Genomic DNA, 21,504 nt, shown 5'->3' with positions numbered 1-21,504 from the left:
CCTATTCCGTGAACCTAAGTCACGTGTCTGGCTCCTGGGAAGCTCGCTGCCCGGTCGGCAGGTGGCCGGCCACGCAGTGCCCAGAACAGGGGCGGACAGAGGGCGAGGGCGCCACGGGGAAGGGAAGGACTCTCAGCAGGATCCGTGACGGACACACGGACACACGGGAGTTAAGTGGGTGACAGCGACATCTAGTTAGCGATGGGGACAAAGTGCAGAGGCAGGAAGAGTGTGAGGAACAGTGAGTGGAAGCTCCGCACAGAGTACGTGGGTTGTGGCTGGGAGGAGACAGCACGTCCTTGCAGACAGCCGTACCTTTAATGTCATGTCATCAGAGCAGGACGCTAGCAGCATTCCAGAAGGATCCCATTTGATGGCGTTCACCTCGTTCTGAAAGAGCAAAGGGTTTCAGAAAGAACGGCTTGCGAGCAGATACCACAACCCGCCACCAGGTGGCAGCAGCGCTCTGTTGTCTCCACCAGGAGCCTATTTGCCTCTCGCCCGGATGGCAAAGATGGAGAAGCCGTGGCATTTCCTCTCATTTCCCTCTTTTCCTTACACCGCCTTTCACATTTGCATAAAAGCACAACCATGTGCCACACGGAACCGGCCGCCTCATCTGCATTTCTCTAAGGAAAAACACAGTCTCAACTAGGAAGGGAGCCAAGTGAAGTTACTCACGATTCAGGGCAGCACATAAAACCAGGAAGACCACGGTTGTTTACAAACTGACTCTGAAAATCGTTTTCCTAAGTCCTTTCACTACGGCGGCTTTCCATCTAGATCCGTACCAGAAACTTCTCTTCTGGGGGAGGGGGTGGGGGCGGGGGCGGGAGGGGCGGAAGGAGATTTAAGACAGGGCTTTAACGCAGGTTGAAGGCCACGTGACCTAAACGCACCAGCAGACGAACGCGGCCATACAAGTGGTAACTGTTAGAAATTCACCCCCAGACAAATTCCTCGAGGAGGGCAAAGAGCTCAAAATCCAGAGCAAACAGCCCGGAGACAAAATGCCGCAACACAGCACAGGTGCCAAGTTGTAGCAGGCGGCCGCAGTGTGCTGTGGGGGCAGAAAGGAGTGTGGCTGCAGACGGCCTTCTGGATGGGCCGGGAGGCGGGATGACCCTGAGGCCCAGCCCCGAGGCGGAATCCTGGAGGATGCAGGCAGACGCAGCCCCGAGGGACACCTGACCCTGGGCTGCGGAGGAGGCGCTGGGCCTGGCGAGCTGGGGAGCAAGCCTTCCCAGCAGGATGACTAGAGCCCCATTTGCCCAGAGAGTCCCACCCATGCCTGCCGTCCCGGCCTAACAACTGATTTCAAACTAACAATTAACTTTCCAATCAGTCTCACACTCCTAAGCGCTCTGGTTTGGGTGATAAATTTTATGGTCACGCTACTTGTAAAGGACACTGAGTTTTTTTTTAAAAATTTTTTTTTTCAACGTTTATTTATTTTTGGGACAGAGAGAGACAGAGCATGAACGGGGGAGGGGCAGAGAGAGAGGGAGACACAGAATCAGAAACAGGCTCCAGGCTCCGAGCCATCAGCCCAGAGCCCGACGCGGGGCTCGAACTCACGGACCGCGAGATCGTGACCTGGCTGAAGTCGGACGCTTAACCGACTGCGCCACCCAGGCGCCCCAAGGACACTGAGTTTTGAAGGGTGTGAGGCGGAGATGTGACAAGGCCACATCTGTGTTCCGCGCACTATCAAGATAGCCTGGAAAAAAAGGGAGGAAGGAAGCTTGGGAGTCCCAGGGGCAGGCCACTGGCTGGGTGAAGGGAGGACAGAGGGGCCGGGCCACAGACAGTGTTCGTGCGTGTGCACGTGTACTCGAGAAAGCGGGTCCAGGATGCCAGCAGAACCTGGTGCCCGGTGACAGGTGTGCTCCAGGGACAGACTCAGCAGCACAGGGCAGCTAGGCTGGCTTGATCTACCCTATGGGCAGATGGCTCAGGGCCCAGGAGCGTGGAGCCGGACCCACGGACTACCCCCGGCGGGAGCCATCTGTAAATCCTCTAGGGTACAGCAAACCCCTTCCCCGGAGTGGAGTTTTCTCTCCCTACCTCCGCAACCCAAGTCATAATCACCAGAAGGCAACCAGGGTTGGCTCAGAGTCTCGGGAAGAAACAGACTCGACTACATTTGAAAATGTGTGATGGTGACAGAGCTTGAAGTGGGACAGCGGGAAGTCGCAAAAACTTCTATTAAAAGCTGGGGGGGGGGGGGGGAGTCTGGGATTAGAGGAGAGACAGAAGAGATGAGCAAAATAAAGAGCAGGGTCAGTTGACTGACACAATGAGATGTTAACAGCACAGTCGATGCCTCTGCTTTTAGAAGCAAGGACCTGTAGGCACAGAGGCTGGCAAGGGTGAGGAACGTGGAAATGATCCAGTGCTGGGGACAACGGCATCTGTGACCCTGGCAGGTCTTCCAACAGGGCTAAAGTGAACGGGGGTGGGAGGCTATAGAGATTCATCTGGAAAGGCTACGAAAAGCCTCGTGTGCCCCACTAAGGAATCTGATCACACATCAGCTGGCAGTGGAGCTTCCTGGATCAAACGTTCCTTATTTTCCACCAACTTGAGGAAAATGTTGGCCATTACCGTTTCCAACATTTTTTCTGTTCCATTCTCTTTTTATCTCTCTCTCTCCATGTCACAAATATGCTAGAGTACTTCATATTGTTCATAGGTCATTAAGCCTCTGTTGAAAAGTTTGTTCGAGGCGTCCGAGTTCGGCTCAGGTATGATCTCGTGGTCCGTGGGTTCGAGCCCCGTGTCAGACTCTGTGCTGACAGCTCAGAGCCTGGAGCCTGCTTCAGATTCTGTGTCTCCCTCTCTCTCTGCCCCTCCCCCACTTGTGCTCTCTCAAAAATAAATAAATGTTAAAAAAAAAAATTTGTTCGATCTTTGATCACTTCTTTAAATTGGCTTATTTCTACAATGTCACTTGAGGCTCACTAACCTTTCTGAAAACTCCCATCTCCTGGTTGAACCCCCCCTCCCCCCCCCACCCCACATTAAGATTTCCATTTCAGGGGCCAGTGGGTGGCTCAGTTGGTTAAGTGTCCAACTTCAGCTCAGGTCATGATCTCATGGTTCGTGGGTTCAAACCCCCTGTCGGGTTCTGTGCCGACAGCTTGGAGCCTGGAGCTTGCTTTGGATTCGGTGTCTTCCTCTCTCTCTGTTCCTCCCCCACTCTCACTCTGTCTCTCTCTCAAAAATAAAGAATAAAAAAAAAATTTCCATTTCAGACGTTATACCAGTCAGTTCTCAGATTTCCGCTGGGCTATTTTTTTTAGAATATAGTTTTCCTTCCCGTGCCGATATTTCCCATCTATTCTTTCATTACAAGCATCCTGTCCTTTATGTCTTTGCACATTTTTAAAACCACTTTAAAGTCTTTCCTGCAGAATCTGACGTCTGACTCCTCTGACAGCCAGTCTTTTCTTCACTGCCTGCCCCCAACTGGGTTAAATCCAACCACCAGAGATGCTACAAGAGCCCAAGCAGCAAAGGGCTGCAGGAGAACAGACCGAGTATCTCTCTCCGTGTCTTTCAATCCCAGGCACTGAGGAGACGCTGACCACCTCCCAGCACGTTCTCCGGAACCAGAGCCCGTACTTACCGTGTGTCCTTGGAAGGTTTTGACGGGGCGGTCGCAGCCGAGTCTGCAGACGTGAATACACATGTCTGTGCTACAGGAGGCAAAGGTAGTGTTGTTCTGCCAGTCTACGTCGAGAGCGGGGGCTGGACAGCAGGGGACAGCGGGAGGACACTGACATTTACCAGTTGTGCACAGAGCTCAGTTGATTTAAAACAATTAAAAGCAGAATCTCAAGAAGCCTGATCTAGTAACACAGTAAAAAAAAAAACCCTTCCCAGTGTGAACACAGCCTCTTTTCCTCATAGACCTTAAAGACACCCCCGCCTCCCCCCCCACCCCGCCCCGCCCTGCACATCTGGGGAGCAGACACTCTGGAGAGACCCCCGTGACGGTTCACGTGCCCCGTGGCACGAGAGTCCGGCTCCCCTGACACAGTGAGAAAGCGGAGGGGAGAATCTGCACCTTGCTGCTTCCAGGGACATCACTGGTGCATGGGCTGACGTGTCGTATTTTCGAGAGGAAAAAGAGAAAAGGAGACGGAGAAGATTTCCTATCCTACGTTCAAGATAGCTCGATTTTTAAAAACGTCCCGCAACACATCAATGCACCCCCCAACTGCAGGGTACTGATCCCTTTGGGGACACAACTGGACGCTGGCTCAGGACTTGTGATGAACGCCCCTTCTGACTCCTGGGCATTTCCCAGGGGCTCCGAGAGCCCTGTGGAGGGTTTGGGGGATGGTGACGGCCTTCCCTACACCTCACAGCTCTCTCCCTGCACCAGACCTCTCCATCGCACTACTCGGCATCCCTGCTGTCTCCTGACGCCTCCTTCTTTCTAGGAGAAAGCGGGTTAGCTTCCTCCAAACCTCTGATCACAAAGTTTTCATCAACTCATCAATACCATAACCGTGTCTCGTGTTTCTTTTAAAGGCAAGTTAGCAGCGGGTCGGGAGAAGAATGCAGGGGACTCAGGCTAGGCTGACCATCGGACTGCCCCTTCTCTTCTCCAGTGTTTAAGTGAGACAGGCAGGCCTCCGCAGGGGTCCACGTTCCACAGTGGGTAACCGCACGAGGCATCCCATCAGCCTCTGCGTGCGGCTCCGTCCCGGAGTGGCTGTTGTGGCTGTGTACTTGGTCGAGAGCGAGCACGGGCTTCTTCAAAAGCCAAGACCGTCCCTTTTGGTCACATCCCCGGCAGTGTTTCAGGACAGCCCCGCGGTCCCTGGGGCGCATTTCCCACGTGTACAACACAGAACGAAGGAACCGATCCCATGTGGTCGGAGTGACGCTCCCGTGAGCCTGAGAGGCGAGACCCCAGCTGCTCTCGCCTACACCACCACCCCAGCTACATCCCGAATTGGCCCCTGCTCATAAAAATTAACATCCGCCAGCCCTTGCCGTCCAAAGAGGGGACCCTCTGTACTTAGGTGGCTGGCCCCACCGTGAGTCGGCCGCTGTCCAGGACCCTCAGAAGCCCCAGTGTGATCTCACCATTCAGTGCGGGTGAGCGACGGGTACCAAGGCCCAGCCATTGTGGGTGTCTGCACGGCCTCCCTGCCCACAGAGGGGCCGGCGAGGTTCAACGATCAGCATTCGAGGCTCAGCCTGGCTTTCTCTGCTGTTTGTTTTTTTAAGTGTAATTTTGAAATATTACTGTTCCTCCAGGCTCCCCAGTGGTTGTGTTTCACAGCCCGACAGGATCAAGACCAGAAAGATAACGGTACGTGTGTGTCGGCCCAAGCCGTTTCATCACACAGGCGGCTCTGTGCGACTGCCCCCCGCAGTCAAGATCCAGAGCCCTCCCTGCGGCCCAAAACTCTGCCTCCACTGATCTGTTCTCCAATCTAAACTCTCATCATCTCGGGGCACCTGGGGGGCTCGAGTCAGTTAAGCGCCCGACTTCGGCTCATGTCATGATCACACGGTCTGTGAGATCCAGCCCCGCGTCGGGCTCTGTGCCGACAGCTCAGAGCCTGGAGCCTGCTTCACATTCTGTGCGTTTCCTGCTCCGCCCATCCCCCCCCCCCCCCCCCGTTCTCTGTCTGTCTCAAAAATAAATAAGCATTAAAAACAAATAGAATTTCACCGTCTCAAGAATGTTCTATGTAATGGAGTCATACAGCAGGTGACCTTTGCTGATTGCTTTTTTCCCCTCCACAGAACACCGTGGAGATCTAGAAGCTGTTACACGTTACCAATAGTTTATAAATAATTTGTTCCTTCTAACTGCTGAGTGGTGTTCCCCAGTTAGGCTCTGAGCTATCGCTTCTGGCTGATGCTGCTGGAGGGAGGCCCTACCACCAGGTGTTGATGGGGAAAACCTAGGAAGGCAGAGCAAGTTCTCAGATCCACCCGTTAAGGAGTCTGTGAATGCTGAAGGAGGCTACTCCCTGTAAGCTCGCACTGGCTGCGTTTTGCCCTGGAAAAAACCACATTCCTTTTCTTCCATCTTTCCATCTTGGAAGTCTCTACGCTCCACTTGACTGTAATAAAGGGCACATAACACCTAGAACTTCCGGAACCAGCAAGGGGCTACGGGTCTACCTCATGGGCAGCAAAATTATGGGTGAGAAGGTCTCTCAATACATAACGCGTGGTCTGTGGTCTTCTTGGGCCTGTGGGATGGGAAACCTTTCCGTAAAGTCTTAGACATGCTTTGGGGAATATCATATTCTGCTGAAAACCTTCGTAAACGAATTCTCCGAAGCGTGAGAGGAACTTTATGGATGTTTCTCTTGGCCATCTTTTCCTCTGAAAAGTAGAACCCAGAGCCTTGTGTGTTACAGACGTTCTCTCCCATTGCGTGGGTGAGCACACCGGGTGTTCTAAGGCTCTGAACCTGTTACTGGATCCTCTCCCACGACAGAGGTCAGGACACGTTGGGCATTTACGACAGACGGCACCACGGAAAACTAGCCCGATACTCTCACTTGCCGTTCACTCCACTGTGTGGTCTGGAGCACAGGGTACAACGCGTATGGGAACACACGCAGGTCCATGGAGACTAGGTTGCCAGGGTCTCGGTCGGGTAAGGAGAGGAACTTTTTGCTTTTTAAGTTTACTTACTTATTTTGAGAGAGTGAGCGATGGAGCGTGGGGGAGATGCGGAGAGAGCGGGAGAGAGAGAATCGCAAGCAGGCTCCGTGCTGTCAGCTCAGAGCCAGTGTGGGGCTCAAACTCACGAACCGTGAGATCATGACCTGAGCTGAAGTCGACGCTCAACTGACTGAGCCACGCGGGCGCCCCAAGGGGAGGGACTGCTTAATGGAGAAGGGATTTCCTTTTGGGGGCGGCGGTGGAAACATTCCGGAACTAGATAGTGGCAATGGCTGCCCACGACGTGCATGCGTGGTAGTTCATCCTCACGGCAAATATCACCTTGTGTGCACCCCTCCCCCGCCCCACTCGATACAGGATGGAACAGACAGCCGCCTGCATTTGCAGCTGGGCCTCCTTCCTGGTGAGAAATCGCTTTCTGTAATTCGTTTGGCAACTTCCACATCATCAGCGGTGTTAGATGATAGCAACATTAACAACAAAAGTCACCGGCACCCCAAGCGGTGTATCCGCTGAGGACCCCAAGCTCCGACGGCAGCCACAGGAGAGACGTGCTACATCTCCCAAGCAGCAGCACGTAAGCTGCGACATCCGGGCTCTCCCTCGCTCCTCGCTGCCCTGATCAGGAGAGATCACTGCTGAAGTACCCCCTGCAGCACTGCCCATCTGAACACGGTCCTAAGTCGCCTGGGTGGCTCGGTCGGTTGAGCCTCCGACTTCAGCTCAGGTCATGATCTCGCAGTTCGAGGGTCCGAGCCCACGTCGGGCTCTGTGCCGACAGCCCGGAGCCTGGAGCCTGCTTCGGATTCTGCGTCGCCCTCTCTCTCTGCCCCTCCCTTGCTCACGCGTGTGCGCTCTCTCAAAAGTAGACATTTAAAAAAATAACGAAGATTAAAAATTATAAACCTCAGGCACTGAAGGGCACCCGGACGGCTCAGTTGGTTGCGCGTCTGACTCTTGATTTTGGCTCAGGTTATCATCCCAGGGTCATGGGATCAAGCCCTGTGTCGGGCTCCGTGCTGAGTGTGGAGCCTGCTTGGGATTCTCCCCCCATGCCCACTTCTCTCTCTCCCCTCTACAACCCCGTCCCTCTCCCCTGCTCATGCACTCTAAAATAAAAAAAAAAAAACCATAATAAATAAAAACCTCGGGTACTGAGACTTAATGAGTTTTCTTGACAGACGGCTGTTCGCACGTGTTATCACACTGGTTTTGGGGGGGGGGCATGTCAGACGTGCCGTGTGATTCTGCTGGGAGAGGACCCTTGGAAAGGTCTGGATTTCACTTCGTTCGCCTTCTGATTTTGCTTTGTATCTCTTCGCTGTAATACATCTGACCCTGAGGACATCTACCTGCTGAGTCCGGGGAGTTCTCCCAGGGAACTTTGGAGTCTGGGCGTGGTCTCAGGGAAGCCCAACACAGCGTCGCCCTGGGGACAGCAGGGCAAAGACGCCCACACCAGTTCTGCGGTAGGTGACATGCATTCCCCTGCTGCCAGCTAGATTTCGTGGCCTCCTTCCTGCAGTCCTTCGTGATTACTTTAAGGGACATGGAGCTGCCGTGGATTACCATTTCTGAATTCCAAAAAACAAAAAACAAACTCACCGGAATGAAACGGAAACTGTTGTTTGGCTTCTCCTGTGTGGGCGTCCCAAATAATTGTTGTCTGTGCTCCGCAAAACAAAAAGAAAAAGTTAGCAACTCTTCTTCACCGAAAGATTTCCCTAGAAAAACGTAACACACAACCAAAGACCGAGAACACCCCTTCCTTCTAAACTGGCACGGTCTGAAAGAGACAGAAGGTGAGTCGCACAGGTCATTTTTAATGATCTGGGAACTACATTTAAAAAAAAAAATAGGAAAAAGAAATGGGTAAAATTAATTTTAGCAATATATTTTGTTTCACTCCAGTGTGGCCAAAATATTATTGTTTCAACATGCAATCAACAGAGAAACATCAAGGAGATAATCTGGCATTCTGTCTTTCGTCTAGATTTTTGGGATCCAGGGTGTGTGTTGTAAGCTGAACAGTCTGGACAGCGACATTGTGTGAACTCGGTGGCCCCGTGTGCTGGTGACAGACACAGCAGCCGGTCCTGAGACTCTGCCCCGATCGGGGGGCACGCTCCCTCACCCCCCGACAGGGAGACGGGTTGAAAAGTGTGCAACTAAGCACCTTTCTGGCACTTTTCCAAATAAAGAGCTACAGACACTGCCAGTCCTGACATTTCCACGACCATCACCCCAAGAACCGGGGATCCTCGATACAGCCGAGTAGTCGTGACCCTGGGATCAGGCCCCAGTTCACGGGTCGAGAAACAGGGAGACAAAATGATCTCCCTCCACCCCTTGGAAAGCAAAGTAAATCCTGGATTCTTAGGAACTTACTGATCTTGGGAAGATACGCAGGGCAGGAACCAGAGACCGCTCAATGAACACCACTGAAATTAAGTCTTAATCAACTGGAACTTTCACCTTAATTGAAACCTTTCCACCTCCCTGTCCATGGCACTTAAGAAAGATTTTGCTTTGGGGCGCCCGCGTGGCTCAGTTGATTAAGCATCTGACTTCGGCTCAGGTCATGATCTCGCGGTCTGTGAGTTCAAGCCCCGTGTCAGACTCTGTGCTGACAGCTCAGAGCCTGGAGCCTGCTTCAGATTCTGGGTCTCCTTCTTTCTGCCCCTTCCCTGCTCACACTCTCTCTCTCTCTCTCTCAAAAATAAACATTAAAAAAAAAAAAGATTTAAAATAAAAACATAATAAAAAGAAATATTTTGTTTTAAGGGGCGCTTGGGTGGCTGAGTTGGTTAAGTGTCTGACTTTAGCTCAGGTTGTGACCTAGCAGTTCATGGGTTCGAGCCCCGCGTTGGGCTCTGTGTGGACAGCTCAGAGTCTGGAGCCTGCCTCAGATTCTGTGTCTCCCTCTCTCTCTGTCCCTCCCCCTCTCCTGCTCTGTTTCTCTCTCTCTCTCTCAAAAATAAACATTTCAAAAATTTTTTTTAAAAATGAAAGATTTTGTTTTAAGAAGAACTGCTTATATTTTCTATCAGCTGCAGAAATTTCCAGAGGAAACAGAGCAGTATCTTTGAAACTCGGTTCTCTAAGTTTGGGGCCAGCTCTCGACCAATTAACTTTTCTTTTTAAGATTTTATTTTTAAGTAGTCTCTACACCCAAGGTAGGGCTCAAACTCAAAACCTGGAGATCAAGAGTCATATCCTCCCCTGACTGAGTCAGCCAGGCACCCTTAGACCGATAAATGTTTTTTGTTTGTTGTTTGGTGGAATACAGCTCTTTTCCTAACGTAGCCACTCACAAACAAGCAAGTGTAGGACCCAAAGACTAACTGAATTCATAATGTGAATTTTCATTGGCCATACAGCTCATCACCTCCTACAGTCACAACTTCAAGTAAGGTCGAAAACCAGAAATGAATGTAAAGGGGAGTCCCCGAGCAGGGACGCAAAAAATTAAAAAAAAAAAATTTAATGTTTATTTTTTGATAGATACAGAGTGCGAGCCGGGGAGGGGCAGAGAGAAAGGGAGACACAGAATCCGAAGCAGGCTCCAGGCTCCGAGCTGTCAGCACAGAGCCCGACACGGGGCTTGAACTCACGCCCATGAACCGTGAGATCATGACCTGAGCCGAAGTCGACGCTTAACCGACTAAGCCACCCGGGCACCCCTGAAAAAACTTTCTAGAAGCGTGTGTAGGTTGAAGGGCAGAAATTACTGGCAATTCAGGGCCCGTACCCTGTACCGGTGGGTCCCTGCCCGCCTCCTACCCTGGGAGCACTGAATTGGCCAACACACGTAATAGTTAACGTGTTTGTCAAAGGTGAGCGGTCATTTGTACAAGTCATTTTCACAATCCAATCAGCAGTACGGATGACCAGCCACGTCCCAAAGTTCCGTGTGTGTATGTGTGTGCGCGCGCATCCGTAATATGTGAATTAGAACACCTCGGAGAAAACGTGATGTAGTTCCAGGAGAACGTTTAGTGAGTCAACCATAGCACTCAGCTTGTTCAACATTAGCTACTGGGCTGCTGGGTCCGAATGAGGGGTCTACTGCCTTAGAGAGAGAGAGACTAACCCAGAGCGTCACATCCCAGTGTGGGGGTCAGCACACATTTTCCGTCAAGGGCCACATAGTAAATATTTTAGACCAACACCACGGCAGGGTTTGTAAGTCATGGCCGTTATTTTATATTAATTCTAGAACCTGAATGAACGTGAAGCGGTAACTTAACCGCTTCTCAAATCATCCTGACGTCAGTATGAACGTGTAAAGAAAGCCTTGTAGAGGGGCGCCTGGGTGGCTCAGTCGGTTAAGCGTCTGACTTCGGCTCAAGTCATGATCTCATGGTTCATGGGTTTGAGCCCCGCGTCGGGCTCTGTGCTGACAGCTCAGAGCCTGGAACCTGCTTCAAATTCTGTGTCTCCCTCTCTCTCTGCCCCTCTCCTGCTTGTGGGTCTGTCTCTCAAAAATAAAGAAATGTTAAAAAAAAAAAAAAAAAAAAAAAAAAAAGCAAGCAAGCCAGCCCGCCCTCTGGAAACCAAACCAAAGTAGAGTAGTCACACCCAGTTTACAGGTGTACAAACACAAAGTGCCGTGAGGACATGCTTTTCTTCCCCTTCTGTTTCCATTTCTTGATAATATTTCCCCACAGCAAGGACTTCAAATTCCCACCAAGTCTTAGGAATGACATGACCATCCAATCCCTGTTTTCTGGGGGTCATGATTCCTGGCTGTTGGCGACTGAGGACACAAATCCAGAGGACGGGTTCAGACTCAGAGCCAGATGGCACCTACACCGCCTCATTCCTTGCCCGCCCATGGCTTCTAGACGCACTTGGGTGCTCGCAGCCGCCCGGCCTTGACTCCATCACATCCACCGGCAGCCCCGTCCAGGGGCTCCGTGGCCGTCAGGGGCGCGCCCGCTCGTGCGCGGCTCCACTCTACTCCCGTGCTCGGAGAGGCCCGCAGCCCTTCCACAGGAAGTCACGATGTATCGAATCAGGGAAACAGAAGCCTGGGCTCTCGAGGGAAGACAGGCCGTGTTTCCAAAATGGCCCAGGGGTGAAGGGTTTCCGTCCAGTGCGTCCCACACCCCTTTGCTTGTTCAAGCGTTGCATAAATGCAATTTGGGGACTTCCTGTGTCACTGAATAACGCACCTCAAAAACAGGGGGGGAGGTCTGGCACAAAGGTCTGTGGAACGGTAGACTATATTGAGAGCATACGTATCATAAATGAACAGTAAGATCAAACCCACAAAAACAAAACCGGATAAACCTCTTCTGCTATCTTAAGAGGCAGAAATTCTCAGCATTAAAAAACCAAAAAACAAACAAACAAAACCCAGGATGTGATCCAGAGATTAAAAATAAATAAGCATCTGCAGATGAGAGACACCTACGTCAAGCTAATACTCACTTTGTCTACACCAGCACTCAAAATGTAATTCCCCTTTTTGTTCCATTTCAAGGCAAAGATGGGGCCTTTGTGTTGCCCTAAGGTGCTGGCCAGGTTGCCTGTTATGTAGGGAAACAACAAACAGGTTGAATTCAAAGCCATGGTCGGCTCACCGGGTGATTCCACACTGGGGCATGCCTGCTCCCACCCCACACGAGGCAGGCCGGGCTCACCATCTTCCGTCCATATTCTCGCAAAACCATCATAGGAGCCTGTGGCCAACAGCGTCCCGTCGCTCTGCGGGCCAGAAAGAAACAGACAGCACCACCAACAGCTCAGTGGGGGCAGCGTCGAAAACAGAAGACGGCCTGTCAGCTGATCCCAGGGAGAGGCTACTCTCCCAGCAGGAGCTGGCTCCCAGGGAAGGGACAGACCGACCCTGTGCGCCTCCTGGAGCCCACACTGCTCCGAACCCACAATGTGAGGAGGCACTGTGAGGACAGGCGCAGGAACAGGGGAAATACTGCCACCGCTCACCCCGGTGGCACAGTTACAACCACCGTATGAGACGTGACGGTAGTGAGGCTTAAGGAAGCTTCGAAAACCGTGCCTGCACATACGGAAGCGAAAGTGTAAAGAAGTCACGAAGGACCGCAGGCTTCCCACGTCCAAATGCACGTGACGCCTGCTGTCGAGACAGCGAGGGGACACGTCCCCTTCCCCGGGTCGCGCCTCACATCCCACCAGCGACAGGCCCCCCCCAGGAAAACCACCGGGCTCATCTTGCTTACTGATGGGAAAATGAGCCTCTGAACCCCCAGCCAGGGGTCTGCCCGACACGGCCTTGTGAGAAGCTCTCAGGAACAGAGAGCACCCGTACCACCGGCCCCCGGGCTAGGGGTGCTCGCCAACGGGACCGCCCGCTCCCCTGTGTTTGCAGGGGCGCCCCCCGCGGCGCTGGAGGGTCTCCGGGGGCTTAAGCGTCTGGGTGGCGGCAGGGGCTTACGTTCCAGTCCAGGGAGGTCACGTCTTTATTACTGGGGACGTCGTGGCCCCCTTCTCGTATACAGTGCCTCAACACGAGCTGCGTGGAGCCCCCGTTGCTGTTTTCGTTAAGGTTCCATATCCTTGCCGTGGAGTCTCCGGATCTGCAGAACGAACACGCACCTGCACTCAGCGTCCGGGTCCAGTGGAAACAAAGCCCATCAGACTTCCGGGCGGCCTACGTCAGCTATCTCTGGCCCACGGCCTGTGTCTTCTTAATCACGCTCACTGGCCGTGTTTTCCTCCTCGCCATTTTCGCTGCTCTTAGTAATTTAACGTGTCTTTGCGCTGCTCTCCACCCCACTGAGAACACAGCGTGGAACGAGGACTCCCTCACAACCCGGGGAAGAGAGCGGCACAGAGAGCCCCAGGCCTTGCTCCGCACACAAAAGAGGGCAGCACCTACTCCATGAGGCACAGTTCCGGAAAGCACCTCGGACCCCACGGGCCCTGCAGCACCCACCACCTGGCATCCTTACCCTGAAGCTAGGAGATCGCTGACAGGGTTCCAGGCACAAATGAACACCTCGGACTCGTGGCCCCGCAGGACTGTGGCTTTGTTGGGTGGAATCTCAACGTCCCCGTCTATTTCCATTGGTTTCGAATGATTATCTGTCACAAGAAATAGGAAAAGACATGTGGTGACCAGTATAAAAGCAGCGCATTCTTGGGGGCACTTGAGTCCTAGAAACACCTTCTTTTCGTGTACTTAGTTCTGTTACCTCTGACGACGGTAACTGAATCCTGCTTTTGTGTGATGTAGTAAATGTATTGCATTTTCTTAGTTCAACACTGTCCAAATCTGATAGAGAAATACAAATTTATTTATTCTTCCTAATTAGGGCCAGGCTAATGTCTAACCACCACCACGACACTGGGGAACAATGACGACAGCCAGCTAGAGCCTGAAGGTTGCTCTTTTCCAGATGGGGTGACACGTGTTATCTGGGAGCACCTTTTTTTTTTTTAAAGTTTATTTATTTTGAGGGAGAAAGCAAGCACAAGTTGGGGGTAAGGGGGCAGAGACAAAGGAAAGAGTGAGAACTCTAAGCAGGCTCCGCACTATCAGCACGTAGCCCAATGCAGGGCTTGAACCCACGAACCGTGAGCTCGTGACCTGAGACAAAGTTGGACGCTTAACCGACTGAGCCATGCAGGCACGCCTCAGTATCACATCTTTGTCTGTGAAGCTCCTACGGGGAGACGCCACCATTGTTGCGGAATGCCCGCCACCCCCTGCAAACACCCTTGTATTCGTGGGGGTCCAGTGCCGTTAGCGTCTTGAAGTCACCTTTGTGTCAGAGTTCTCGAGCTGAGCAGAACCGCCATGCTTTCTAAGCGGACAGGCCTGCCCTGGATGAACCACGGGATCCGGGTTCTGAATGCCCGAGGAAGCCTGGTGACCGTGGACACTGGCCGTGCTAAATGCCACCTGGAAACCATCCCGGAGGGCGGCTGTTTTCCTCCCAAGCGGCAGGAGAGGAAAGATTCTTGAAGGTCAGTATAAAATACAACCTCAGACACCACGGTCTGGTTTCAACCTGTGCTGCGCAAGATGGCACAAACTGCAGGTGGCAGCAGGCCTCAGGGAATAAAGGGAACGCGGAAGGCGGAGGACAACGTGGCAGGGAGGAGGTGGCCGCGAGCTGTCAGGGATGCTCCCCGGAACGAGGAAGTCAACCCAGAGGCACCCCTGGATCAAAGGCTCTGTGTGTGTGTGGCCAGCGTGCTTTAAGAAGCGTGCATGGGGGCGCCTGGGTGGCACAGTCAGTTAAGCGTCCGACTTCAGCCAGGTCACGATCTCGCGGTCCGTGAGTTCGAGCCCCGCGTCGGGCTCTGGGCTGATGGCTCAGAGCCTGGAGCCTGTATCTGATTCTGTGTCTCCCTCGCTCTCTGCCCCTCCCCCGTTCATGCTCTGTCTCTCTCTGTCCCAAAAATAAATAAACGTTGAAAAAAAAAAATTAAAAAAAAAAAAAGAAGCGTGCATGTCTGCACGCAGCCATGCTCCATTACGTTTTCTTAAGATTTAAAAGGAATTCTGTGGCGCCCGGGGGCTTTCGATCAGTTAAGCATCTCACTTCGGCTCAGGTCGCGATCTCAAAGCTCCTGAGTTCGAGCCCCGCGTCAGGCTCTGTGCTGACAGCTCGGAGCCCGGAGCCTGCTTCGGATTCTGCGTCTCCCTCTCTCCCTGCCCCTCCCCCACTTGTGCTCTGTCTCTCCCCCAAAAATAAATAAAATGTGAAAATAAATCAATAAATAAATAAACATAAGAAAATGAAAATAAATAAATGAAATCCGTGCAATTTACATGTTTGGAAAATTTCTGTCTTGGCAGACGTACGGATTTCTTAAAGTTCACCAATTCCAAATTGCTTCCCTTGACGGAAGATTAAGAAACACACACACAAAAGCACACTTCGAACTTAGACCCTGAAGCAGTCTTTGACTCCATAAGCCCCAGATCAGAGCGGAGTCAGGTTCTCTGGATAGGACCTCGGGCCGGTCTGTGAGCTGAACTGTTCCAGCAGATCTCGGCCGAACTCGCTCAGCACGGGAGGCTGAATGACAGGACCCGTGGCCTCCACAAATGAAACCCTTTTATGTCGAATGGTAGTCACACAGTGCTTCTCGCTGCTGTACGAAAGGAGCTCTCAGAGGAGCCCGGTGCCCCAAAATCAGGGCTATGTGCGTCCAGACCGCTGCATCGAAGGACCTCCCGAAAACGGTATGAAGCCCTCGCAGGCAAACAGCACGCGGACAGCACAACGCCTAAGAACGTACGGCGGGCAGATCGCGAAGAGTCTAGCCGACTCACACAGACGGAGCAGAGAAACTGCCAGAAGCTCGCCCACCCCCAGAGCCCCGCACGTACTTATCGCGTGGGCTCCGTTCTCCTCCCCGTTCACCGTGGCCTCTCCGTTCTTTGGTGGATGTTGCTGAGCAACGGCTGTCGGGGCCGCCGTGGCCGTCGTGGCCGCCGCGGCTGCAGCCGCCGCGGCCGCGGCCGCCGCACTGGCCTGCTGCTGAGCGAGCTTCTCCCGGAAGGCCTGCTGCCGCGTCTGCACCACGTCAGGCATCACCGCGTCGATCAGGGACAGGGACTCTATGGGGCGGCCGTCGAACACCGTGCCATCCTGGGGAGAGAGCACGGGGATGGCCGTCGGTGCCCGGAGGGGGAGCCACCGGGGACTGGGTGTCCACAGTGGGGTGTAGGGGACGGCCGGGAGGGGCAGGTGGGCACAGTGGGGTATGGGGGATGGCTGGCAGGGGCGGGTGGGCACAGTGGGGTGGGGGGGGCGGGTGGGCACAGTGGGGTGTGGGGGACGGCCGGGAGGGGCGGGTGGGCACAGTGGGGTGTGGGGGATGGCTGGCAGGGGCGGGTGGGCACAGTGGGGTGGGGGGGACGGCCGGGTGGGCACAGTGGCGTGTGGGGGGCGGGTGGGCACAGTGGGGTGTGGGGGACGGCTGGGAGGGGCGGGTGGGCACAGTGGGGTGTGGGGGACGGCCGGGAGGAGCGGGTGGGCACAGTAGGGTGTGGGGGACGGCCGGGAGGGGCGGGTGGGCACAGTGGGGTGTGGGGGACGGCCGGGAGGGGCGGGTGGGCACAGTGGGGTATGGGGGATGGCTGGCAGGGGCGGGTGGGCACAGTGGGGTGGGGGGGACGGCCGGGTGGGCACAGTGGGGTGTGGGGGGCGGGTGGGCACAGTGGGGTGTGGGGGACGGCCGGGAGGGGCGGGTGGGCACAGTGGGGTGGGGGGGACGGCCGGGTGGGCACAGTGGGGTGTGGGGGGCGGGTGGGCACAGTGGGGTGTGGGGGACGGCCGGGAGGGGCGGGTGGGCACAGTGGGGTGTGGGGGACGGCCGGGAGGGGCGGGTGGGCACAGTAGGGTGTGGGGGACGGCCGGGAGGGGCGGGTGGGCACAGTGGGGTGTGGGGGGCGGCCGGGAGGGGCGGGTGGGCACAGTGGGGTGTGGGGGACGGCCGGGAGGGGCGGGTGGGCACAGTGGGGTGTGGGGGGCGGCCGGGAGGGGCGGGTGGGCACAGTGGGGTGTGGGGGGCGGCCGGGAGGGGCGGGTGGGCACAGTGGAGTGTGGGGGGCGGCCGGGAGGGGCGGGTGGGCACAGTGGGGTGTGGGGGGTGGCCGGGAGGGGCAGGTGGGCACAGTGGGGTGTGGGGGGCGGCCGGGAGGGATGGATGGGCACAGTGGGGTGTGGGGGGGGACGGCCGGGAGGGGCGGGTAGGCACAGTGGGGTGTGGGACGGCTGGGAAGGGCGGGTGGGCACAGTGGGGTGTGGGGGGCGGGTGGGCACAGTGGGGTGTGGGGGACGGCCGGGAGGGGCGGGTGGGCACAGTGGGATGTGGGGGGTGGCCGGGAGGGGCGGGTGGGCACAGTGGGGGGTGGCCGGGAGGGGCAGGTGGGCACAGTGGGGTGTGGGGGGCGGCCGGGAGGGGCGGGTGGGCACAGTGGGGTGTGGGGGGCGGCCCGGAGGGATGGGTGGGCACAGTGGGGTGTGGGGGGGACGGCCGGGAGGGGCGGGTGGGCACAGTGGGGTGTGGAGGGGGATGGCCAGGAAGGGCGGGTGGGCACAGTGGGGTGTGGGGGGGGACGGCCGGGAGGGGTGGGTGGGCACAGTGGGGTGTGGGGGGGGGTCGGCTGGAAGGGGCAGGGGGATGTTGTGGGGGCGCGGCCCGGGGCGCACATAGAGATTCTGGTGTCATGACCGACTCTGTATTGGGCAAATACCAGACTGAATTGGAGCATTAGTGCCATCTGAACCTTGCTATTTCACAACAAAAAGTGCTATGCTGGGGGGCGCCTGGGTGGCGCAGTCGGTTAAGCGTCCGACTTCAGCCAGGTCACGATCTTGCAGTCCGTGAGTTCGAGCCCCGCGTCAGGCTCTGGGCTGATGGCTCGGAGCCTGGAGCCTGTTTCCGATTCTGTGTCTCCCTCTCTCTCTGCCCCTCCCCCGTTCATGCTCTGTCTCTCTCTGTCCCAAAAATAAATAAACGTTGAAAAAAGTGCTATGCTGGATGCAGGGGTTCCCAGTGGGGAGCGACTGTTCCCTCTGAGGGGACATCCGGCAATGTCTGAAGACATCATGGGCTGTCCCCACTAGACAGATGTAACTGGCATCTAGTGGGTACAGGCCAGGGACACTGCTCAACACGCTGGACCGTGTACAGAACAGTCACCTGCCCCCACAAGGCGGCAGTGCTGAGGCTGACAAGCTGTGTGCAGATGCTGGGGCTGGTGGGCAGATCTGTGACCAACTACCCTTTTACACGGAAGGGGCAGCTCTTCAGAAACCCAAGGCCAATTTAGAGATACTAGCACAGTTCAGGATTCGATTCCTTTTGCACCCGTCTGTCCGAGTTAATACCACACGCACCTGCTGCCGTTTGAAATGACATTTTGGGTTCAGGGTGTGGACTAAATCTAGCCGTGATATACGGACGACAGCACTGTTCAATTCCTACTCGTTTTAATTTAATTCCTTTTCTTCCACATCTTTTGATTCGCTGGCTTCTATTTGCAATGAAAAAGTTTCCATGCACACTTAAAACCACAGAAGAGTGTTCTTTCCTTACAAATCACTCCAGGAGCGCCTGGGTGGCTCAGTCGGTTAAGCGTCCAACTTCAGCTCAGGTCATGATCTCTTGGTTCGTGAGTTCACGCCCCGGGTCAGGCTCTGCGCTGACAGCTCAGAGTCTGGAGCTGCTTTAGACTGTGTGTCTCCCTCTGTCTCTGCTCCAAATATTAGTCATACAAAACTCAGTGCTTCTGGGTTGTATCTGCTTAATGTGCAAACACGTTTCTGTACGTTCCAACCTTGAATTACCTCAGAAATTAGCAAGACCGGAAAGACGTGAGTTTCAGCTGGACATGAGCTAAACGAAACGTGACACCAGCTGAGTTCTGGTCACGGTACTATATTCAAGAACAAGCAAACGATACGAAACCCTACAAAACGTGTGAACACGTAGCTGGTCACCTCGTCAACCGTCTTCCCCCTTCGGTTCCCACCACAGCGTGCCCACTGTTGGCCAACCGGTCAGCATGCTTCCGTTTCACCTGCCTTCTTCACATATTCACGCCTCAAGGGGATGACTACTCAGCCAGAAGTATCACGTGCCCAGAGTAATGAAAACACCTCCTAGTTTAAACTCTAAATGCACGTGGTCCCCCTATTTAATGACCGCAAGCCTAAGTCACCAATGAGACGACCTCGACGTTCTCCTGTACACACTGCTGAGGAGGAGAAGCAGCCGTGAACCGTGACGTCATGACCTGAGCCATCCAGGCACCCCGATTCAGGTCTTCTGCCTCTGGGGTCATGCGCCCCTATCCCCACACTTCACTGTTATGCAGGAAAAGAGACTAGCTGGGACCTCGTGGGGCTGGTGGAAAACCGCCTCGGGCATCCAATCTAAGATGACAGAGCAGGGGCGCCTGGGTGGCTCAGTCCATGAAGCATCCGACGGTAGCTCACGTCATGATCTCCTAGTCCATGAGTTCAAGCCCCACATCCGGCTCTCTGCTGTCAGTGCAGAGTCTGTTTCGGATCCTCTATCTCCCTCTCTCGCTCTCTGCCCCTCCCCCACTCGTGCTGTCTCTCCCCCCTTCTCAAAAATAAATTTAAAAAAAATGAGGCAAGAGGAGATGACCACTGCCGGCAGAACGCACACAGAACAGGCAGAAATTTGGGTGTTTTCAAAGATGGGGTTTTTGCAAAATGGTGGGGGAATGGGAATGACGGGACACAGGATAGATTGCTTCTGTACTTTTTTTAGATCTCTTTTTCATTCTGTTGTTTCAAGTTTATTTGTTTATTTCGAGAAAGAGTGAGCCCGAGCAGGGGAGGGGCAGAGAGAGAGAGAGGATCCCAAGCGGGCTCTGCACTGTCAGCGCAGAGCCCGAAGCAGGGCTCGAACTCACGAACCACGAGATCACGAACTGAGATGAAACCAAGAGTCGGATGCGTCACCCGCTTAGTCGCTCAGGTGCCCCTCAAAGAGCTTTACAAAAGCTAGAGAGAAAGCTGAATCCGACAGGCTTGTGAGGATGAAGTCAGTTCCAAGCGAGAGGCGGGACGGAGGCGATCCCGGCAGGATACCGGGAGACAGGGAGGGCACCCACCTCGTTGATGCTGATCTCGGCCTCCACATACTGAAGTCCCTTCTGCAGGATGGAGATGAGGGCAGCTGGTGGCACTAGCGTCCCATTGATGTTGGACTGGCTGATGTGGCTCTCAATACCGAACGTGAACGCCGAGTGGGAAAAACCTGCCGTGACAGAGAGGGAAGCCGGGGTTTCGCGAGGCCCGAGCACCACCACCGAAGTCGAACGTGCCTCGTTAGCGGGGCACACGTGGCCGTGGGACGCCCAGCTTCGGGTCTGGGGAGAAGCGGAGGGACGGGCAGGGTGGAAGGGATACAGCAGGGTCAGACCTGCTTGCAGGGGACGGAGACACAGCTTGAGAGGTAGAGCCACCTCGGCGTCAAAAGCCAAACAGAACCCGGCGTGCCCTGGCTAAACGTTGTGCCAGTGCACCTCTGGGCTTCCTCTCCGCCTTCCGTCAGTCCCTCCGGAGCTCCCCGTCCCCGAGTGCCCCCCGACCCCGCTACAGTGCACACAAGGCACCTGTCTTTAGTCGGGCTCCGAGAGCTCAAGGCGGCTGGGGGTAAAGGAACCACACAAGCAAACATCCGAAGAAAAGGAAGCTGTTCTGGACCCGCTGTGGTGGCTTGAGCTGTTTCGTCTGATAACTGGTCGTTATTAGAGATGCCAGCTCCCCCCACCCTTCCCTCAACACTCGTCGGTCAGGGTGGTAGTTCCGGAACGCAGCAGACAACTCCGGTTCCAGGAGGGGCAGCAACAACGCAGGGCAGGGGGCAGGAGCACTCATGACCCACGTGGGTCCTAGGGCGATGGGGAGCCCACAGTGGCCCTTCCTCAAGGACAGTAAGGGGGCATCTTACTGCCGGAGTCCGCGGCTGATGCAGCCCTTCTCCACGAGGGGGCAGCCCAGTCTGCTGGGGGTACCGCGTTCACCTTCCTCGGTGTGGGGAGGCAGGGGGTGCCGGGGAGCTGGGAATGCTTGGGGGGTGGAGGCTGTGTGATTAACAGGGACCCCTATGCTCGGCTCCCAGGCTGGGGGTGCGGCGGGGCCAAAGGCACTTGTGACTCTGAACTCTCTCACCATTTATACTGTGGGAAGAGAAGGAGCAGTTCTGGGGTGAAGGGTCTACCTGGCAGCCGCCCTGCCCACCGTTCACACACGGCAATGCTGGAGTGTCCCCGGCGTCTGTGTGTCCCACAAGGCTGGACCCTTCGGACCTGTCTCAGAGCTACCCCCTCGGTGTGGCTTCTCCTGG

At 55.1% G+C, this 21,504-nt stretch overlaps 2 protein-coding genes across 7 annotated transcripts in view; one reads left to right on the top strand and one right to left on the bottom strand.

The window, feature by feature from the left end:
* GPR143 (G protein-coupled receptor 143) overlaps positions 1 to 3,916 on the top strand; it is a 65,091-nt gene extending 61,175 nt beyond the window's left edge. The window contains exon 9 of one of the 2 annotated variants that reach the window (XM_045472434.1): positions 3,572 to 3,916. In XM_045472434.1, coding sequence (XP_045328390.1) covers positions 3,572 to 3,654 — 83 coding nt within the window. In that variant the 3' untranslated portion in view covers positions 3,655 to 3,916. Of the gene's footprint in view, positions 1 to 3,416; positions 3,446 to 3,571 lie in introns of those variants that run through there. The other variant, XM_045472435.1, reaches the window with a different exon arrangement.
* The window catches only part of TBL1X (transducin beta like 1 X-linked), a 242,848-nt gene that overhangs the window by 9,666 nt on the left and 211,678 nt on the right, over positions 1 to 21,504 (bottom strand). For all 5 annotated transcript variants that reach the window (XM_045472429.1, XM_045472431.1, XM_045472432.1 and 2 more), the window contains 9 exons: positions 20,267 to 20,412; positions 16,001 to 16,262; positions 13,608 to 13,740; positions 13,091 to 13,232; positions 12,318 to 12,381; positions 12,106 to 12,203; positions 8,275 to 8,335; positions 3,632 to 3,753; positions 316 to 390 (listed from right to left, as the gene is read on the bottom strand). In XM_045472429.1, the coding sequence (XP_045328385.1) occupies positions 316 to 390; positions 3,632 to 3,753; positions 8,275 to 8,335; positions 12,106 to 12,203; positions 12,318 to 12,381; positions 13,091 to 13,232; positions 13,608 to 13,740; positions 16,001 to 16,262; positions 20,267 to 20,412 (1,103 nt within the window). The remainder of the gene's footprint in view (positions 1 to 315; positions 391 to 3,631; positions 3,754 to 8,274; positions 8,336 to 12,105; positions 12,204 to 12,317; positions 12,382 to 13,090; positions 13,233 to 13,607; positions 13,741 to 16,000; positions 16,263 to 20,266; positions 20,413 to 21,504) is intronic.

Source organism: Leopardus geoffroyi, chromosome X (genome assembly GCF_018350155.1).
Source record: "Leopardus geoffroyi isolate Oge1 chromosome X, O.geoffroyi_Oge1_pat1.0, whole genome shotgun sequence".
Taxonomy (NCBI): Eukaryota; Metazoa; Chordata; class Mammalia; order Carnivora; family Felidae; genus Leopardus; species Leopardus geoffroyi.
Note: the sequence above shows the minus strand (reverse complement) of the source record. Positions and strands in the feature narration are given on the sequence as shown.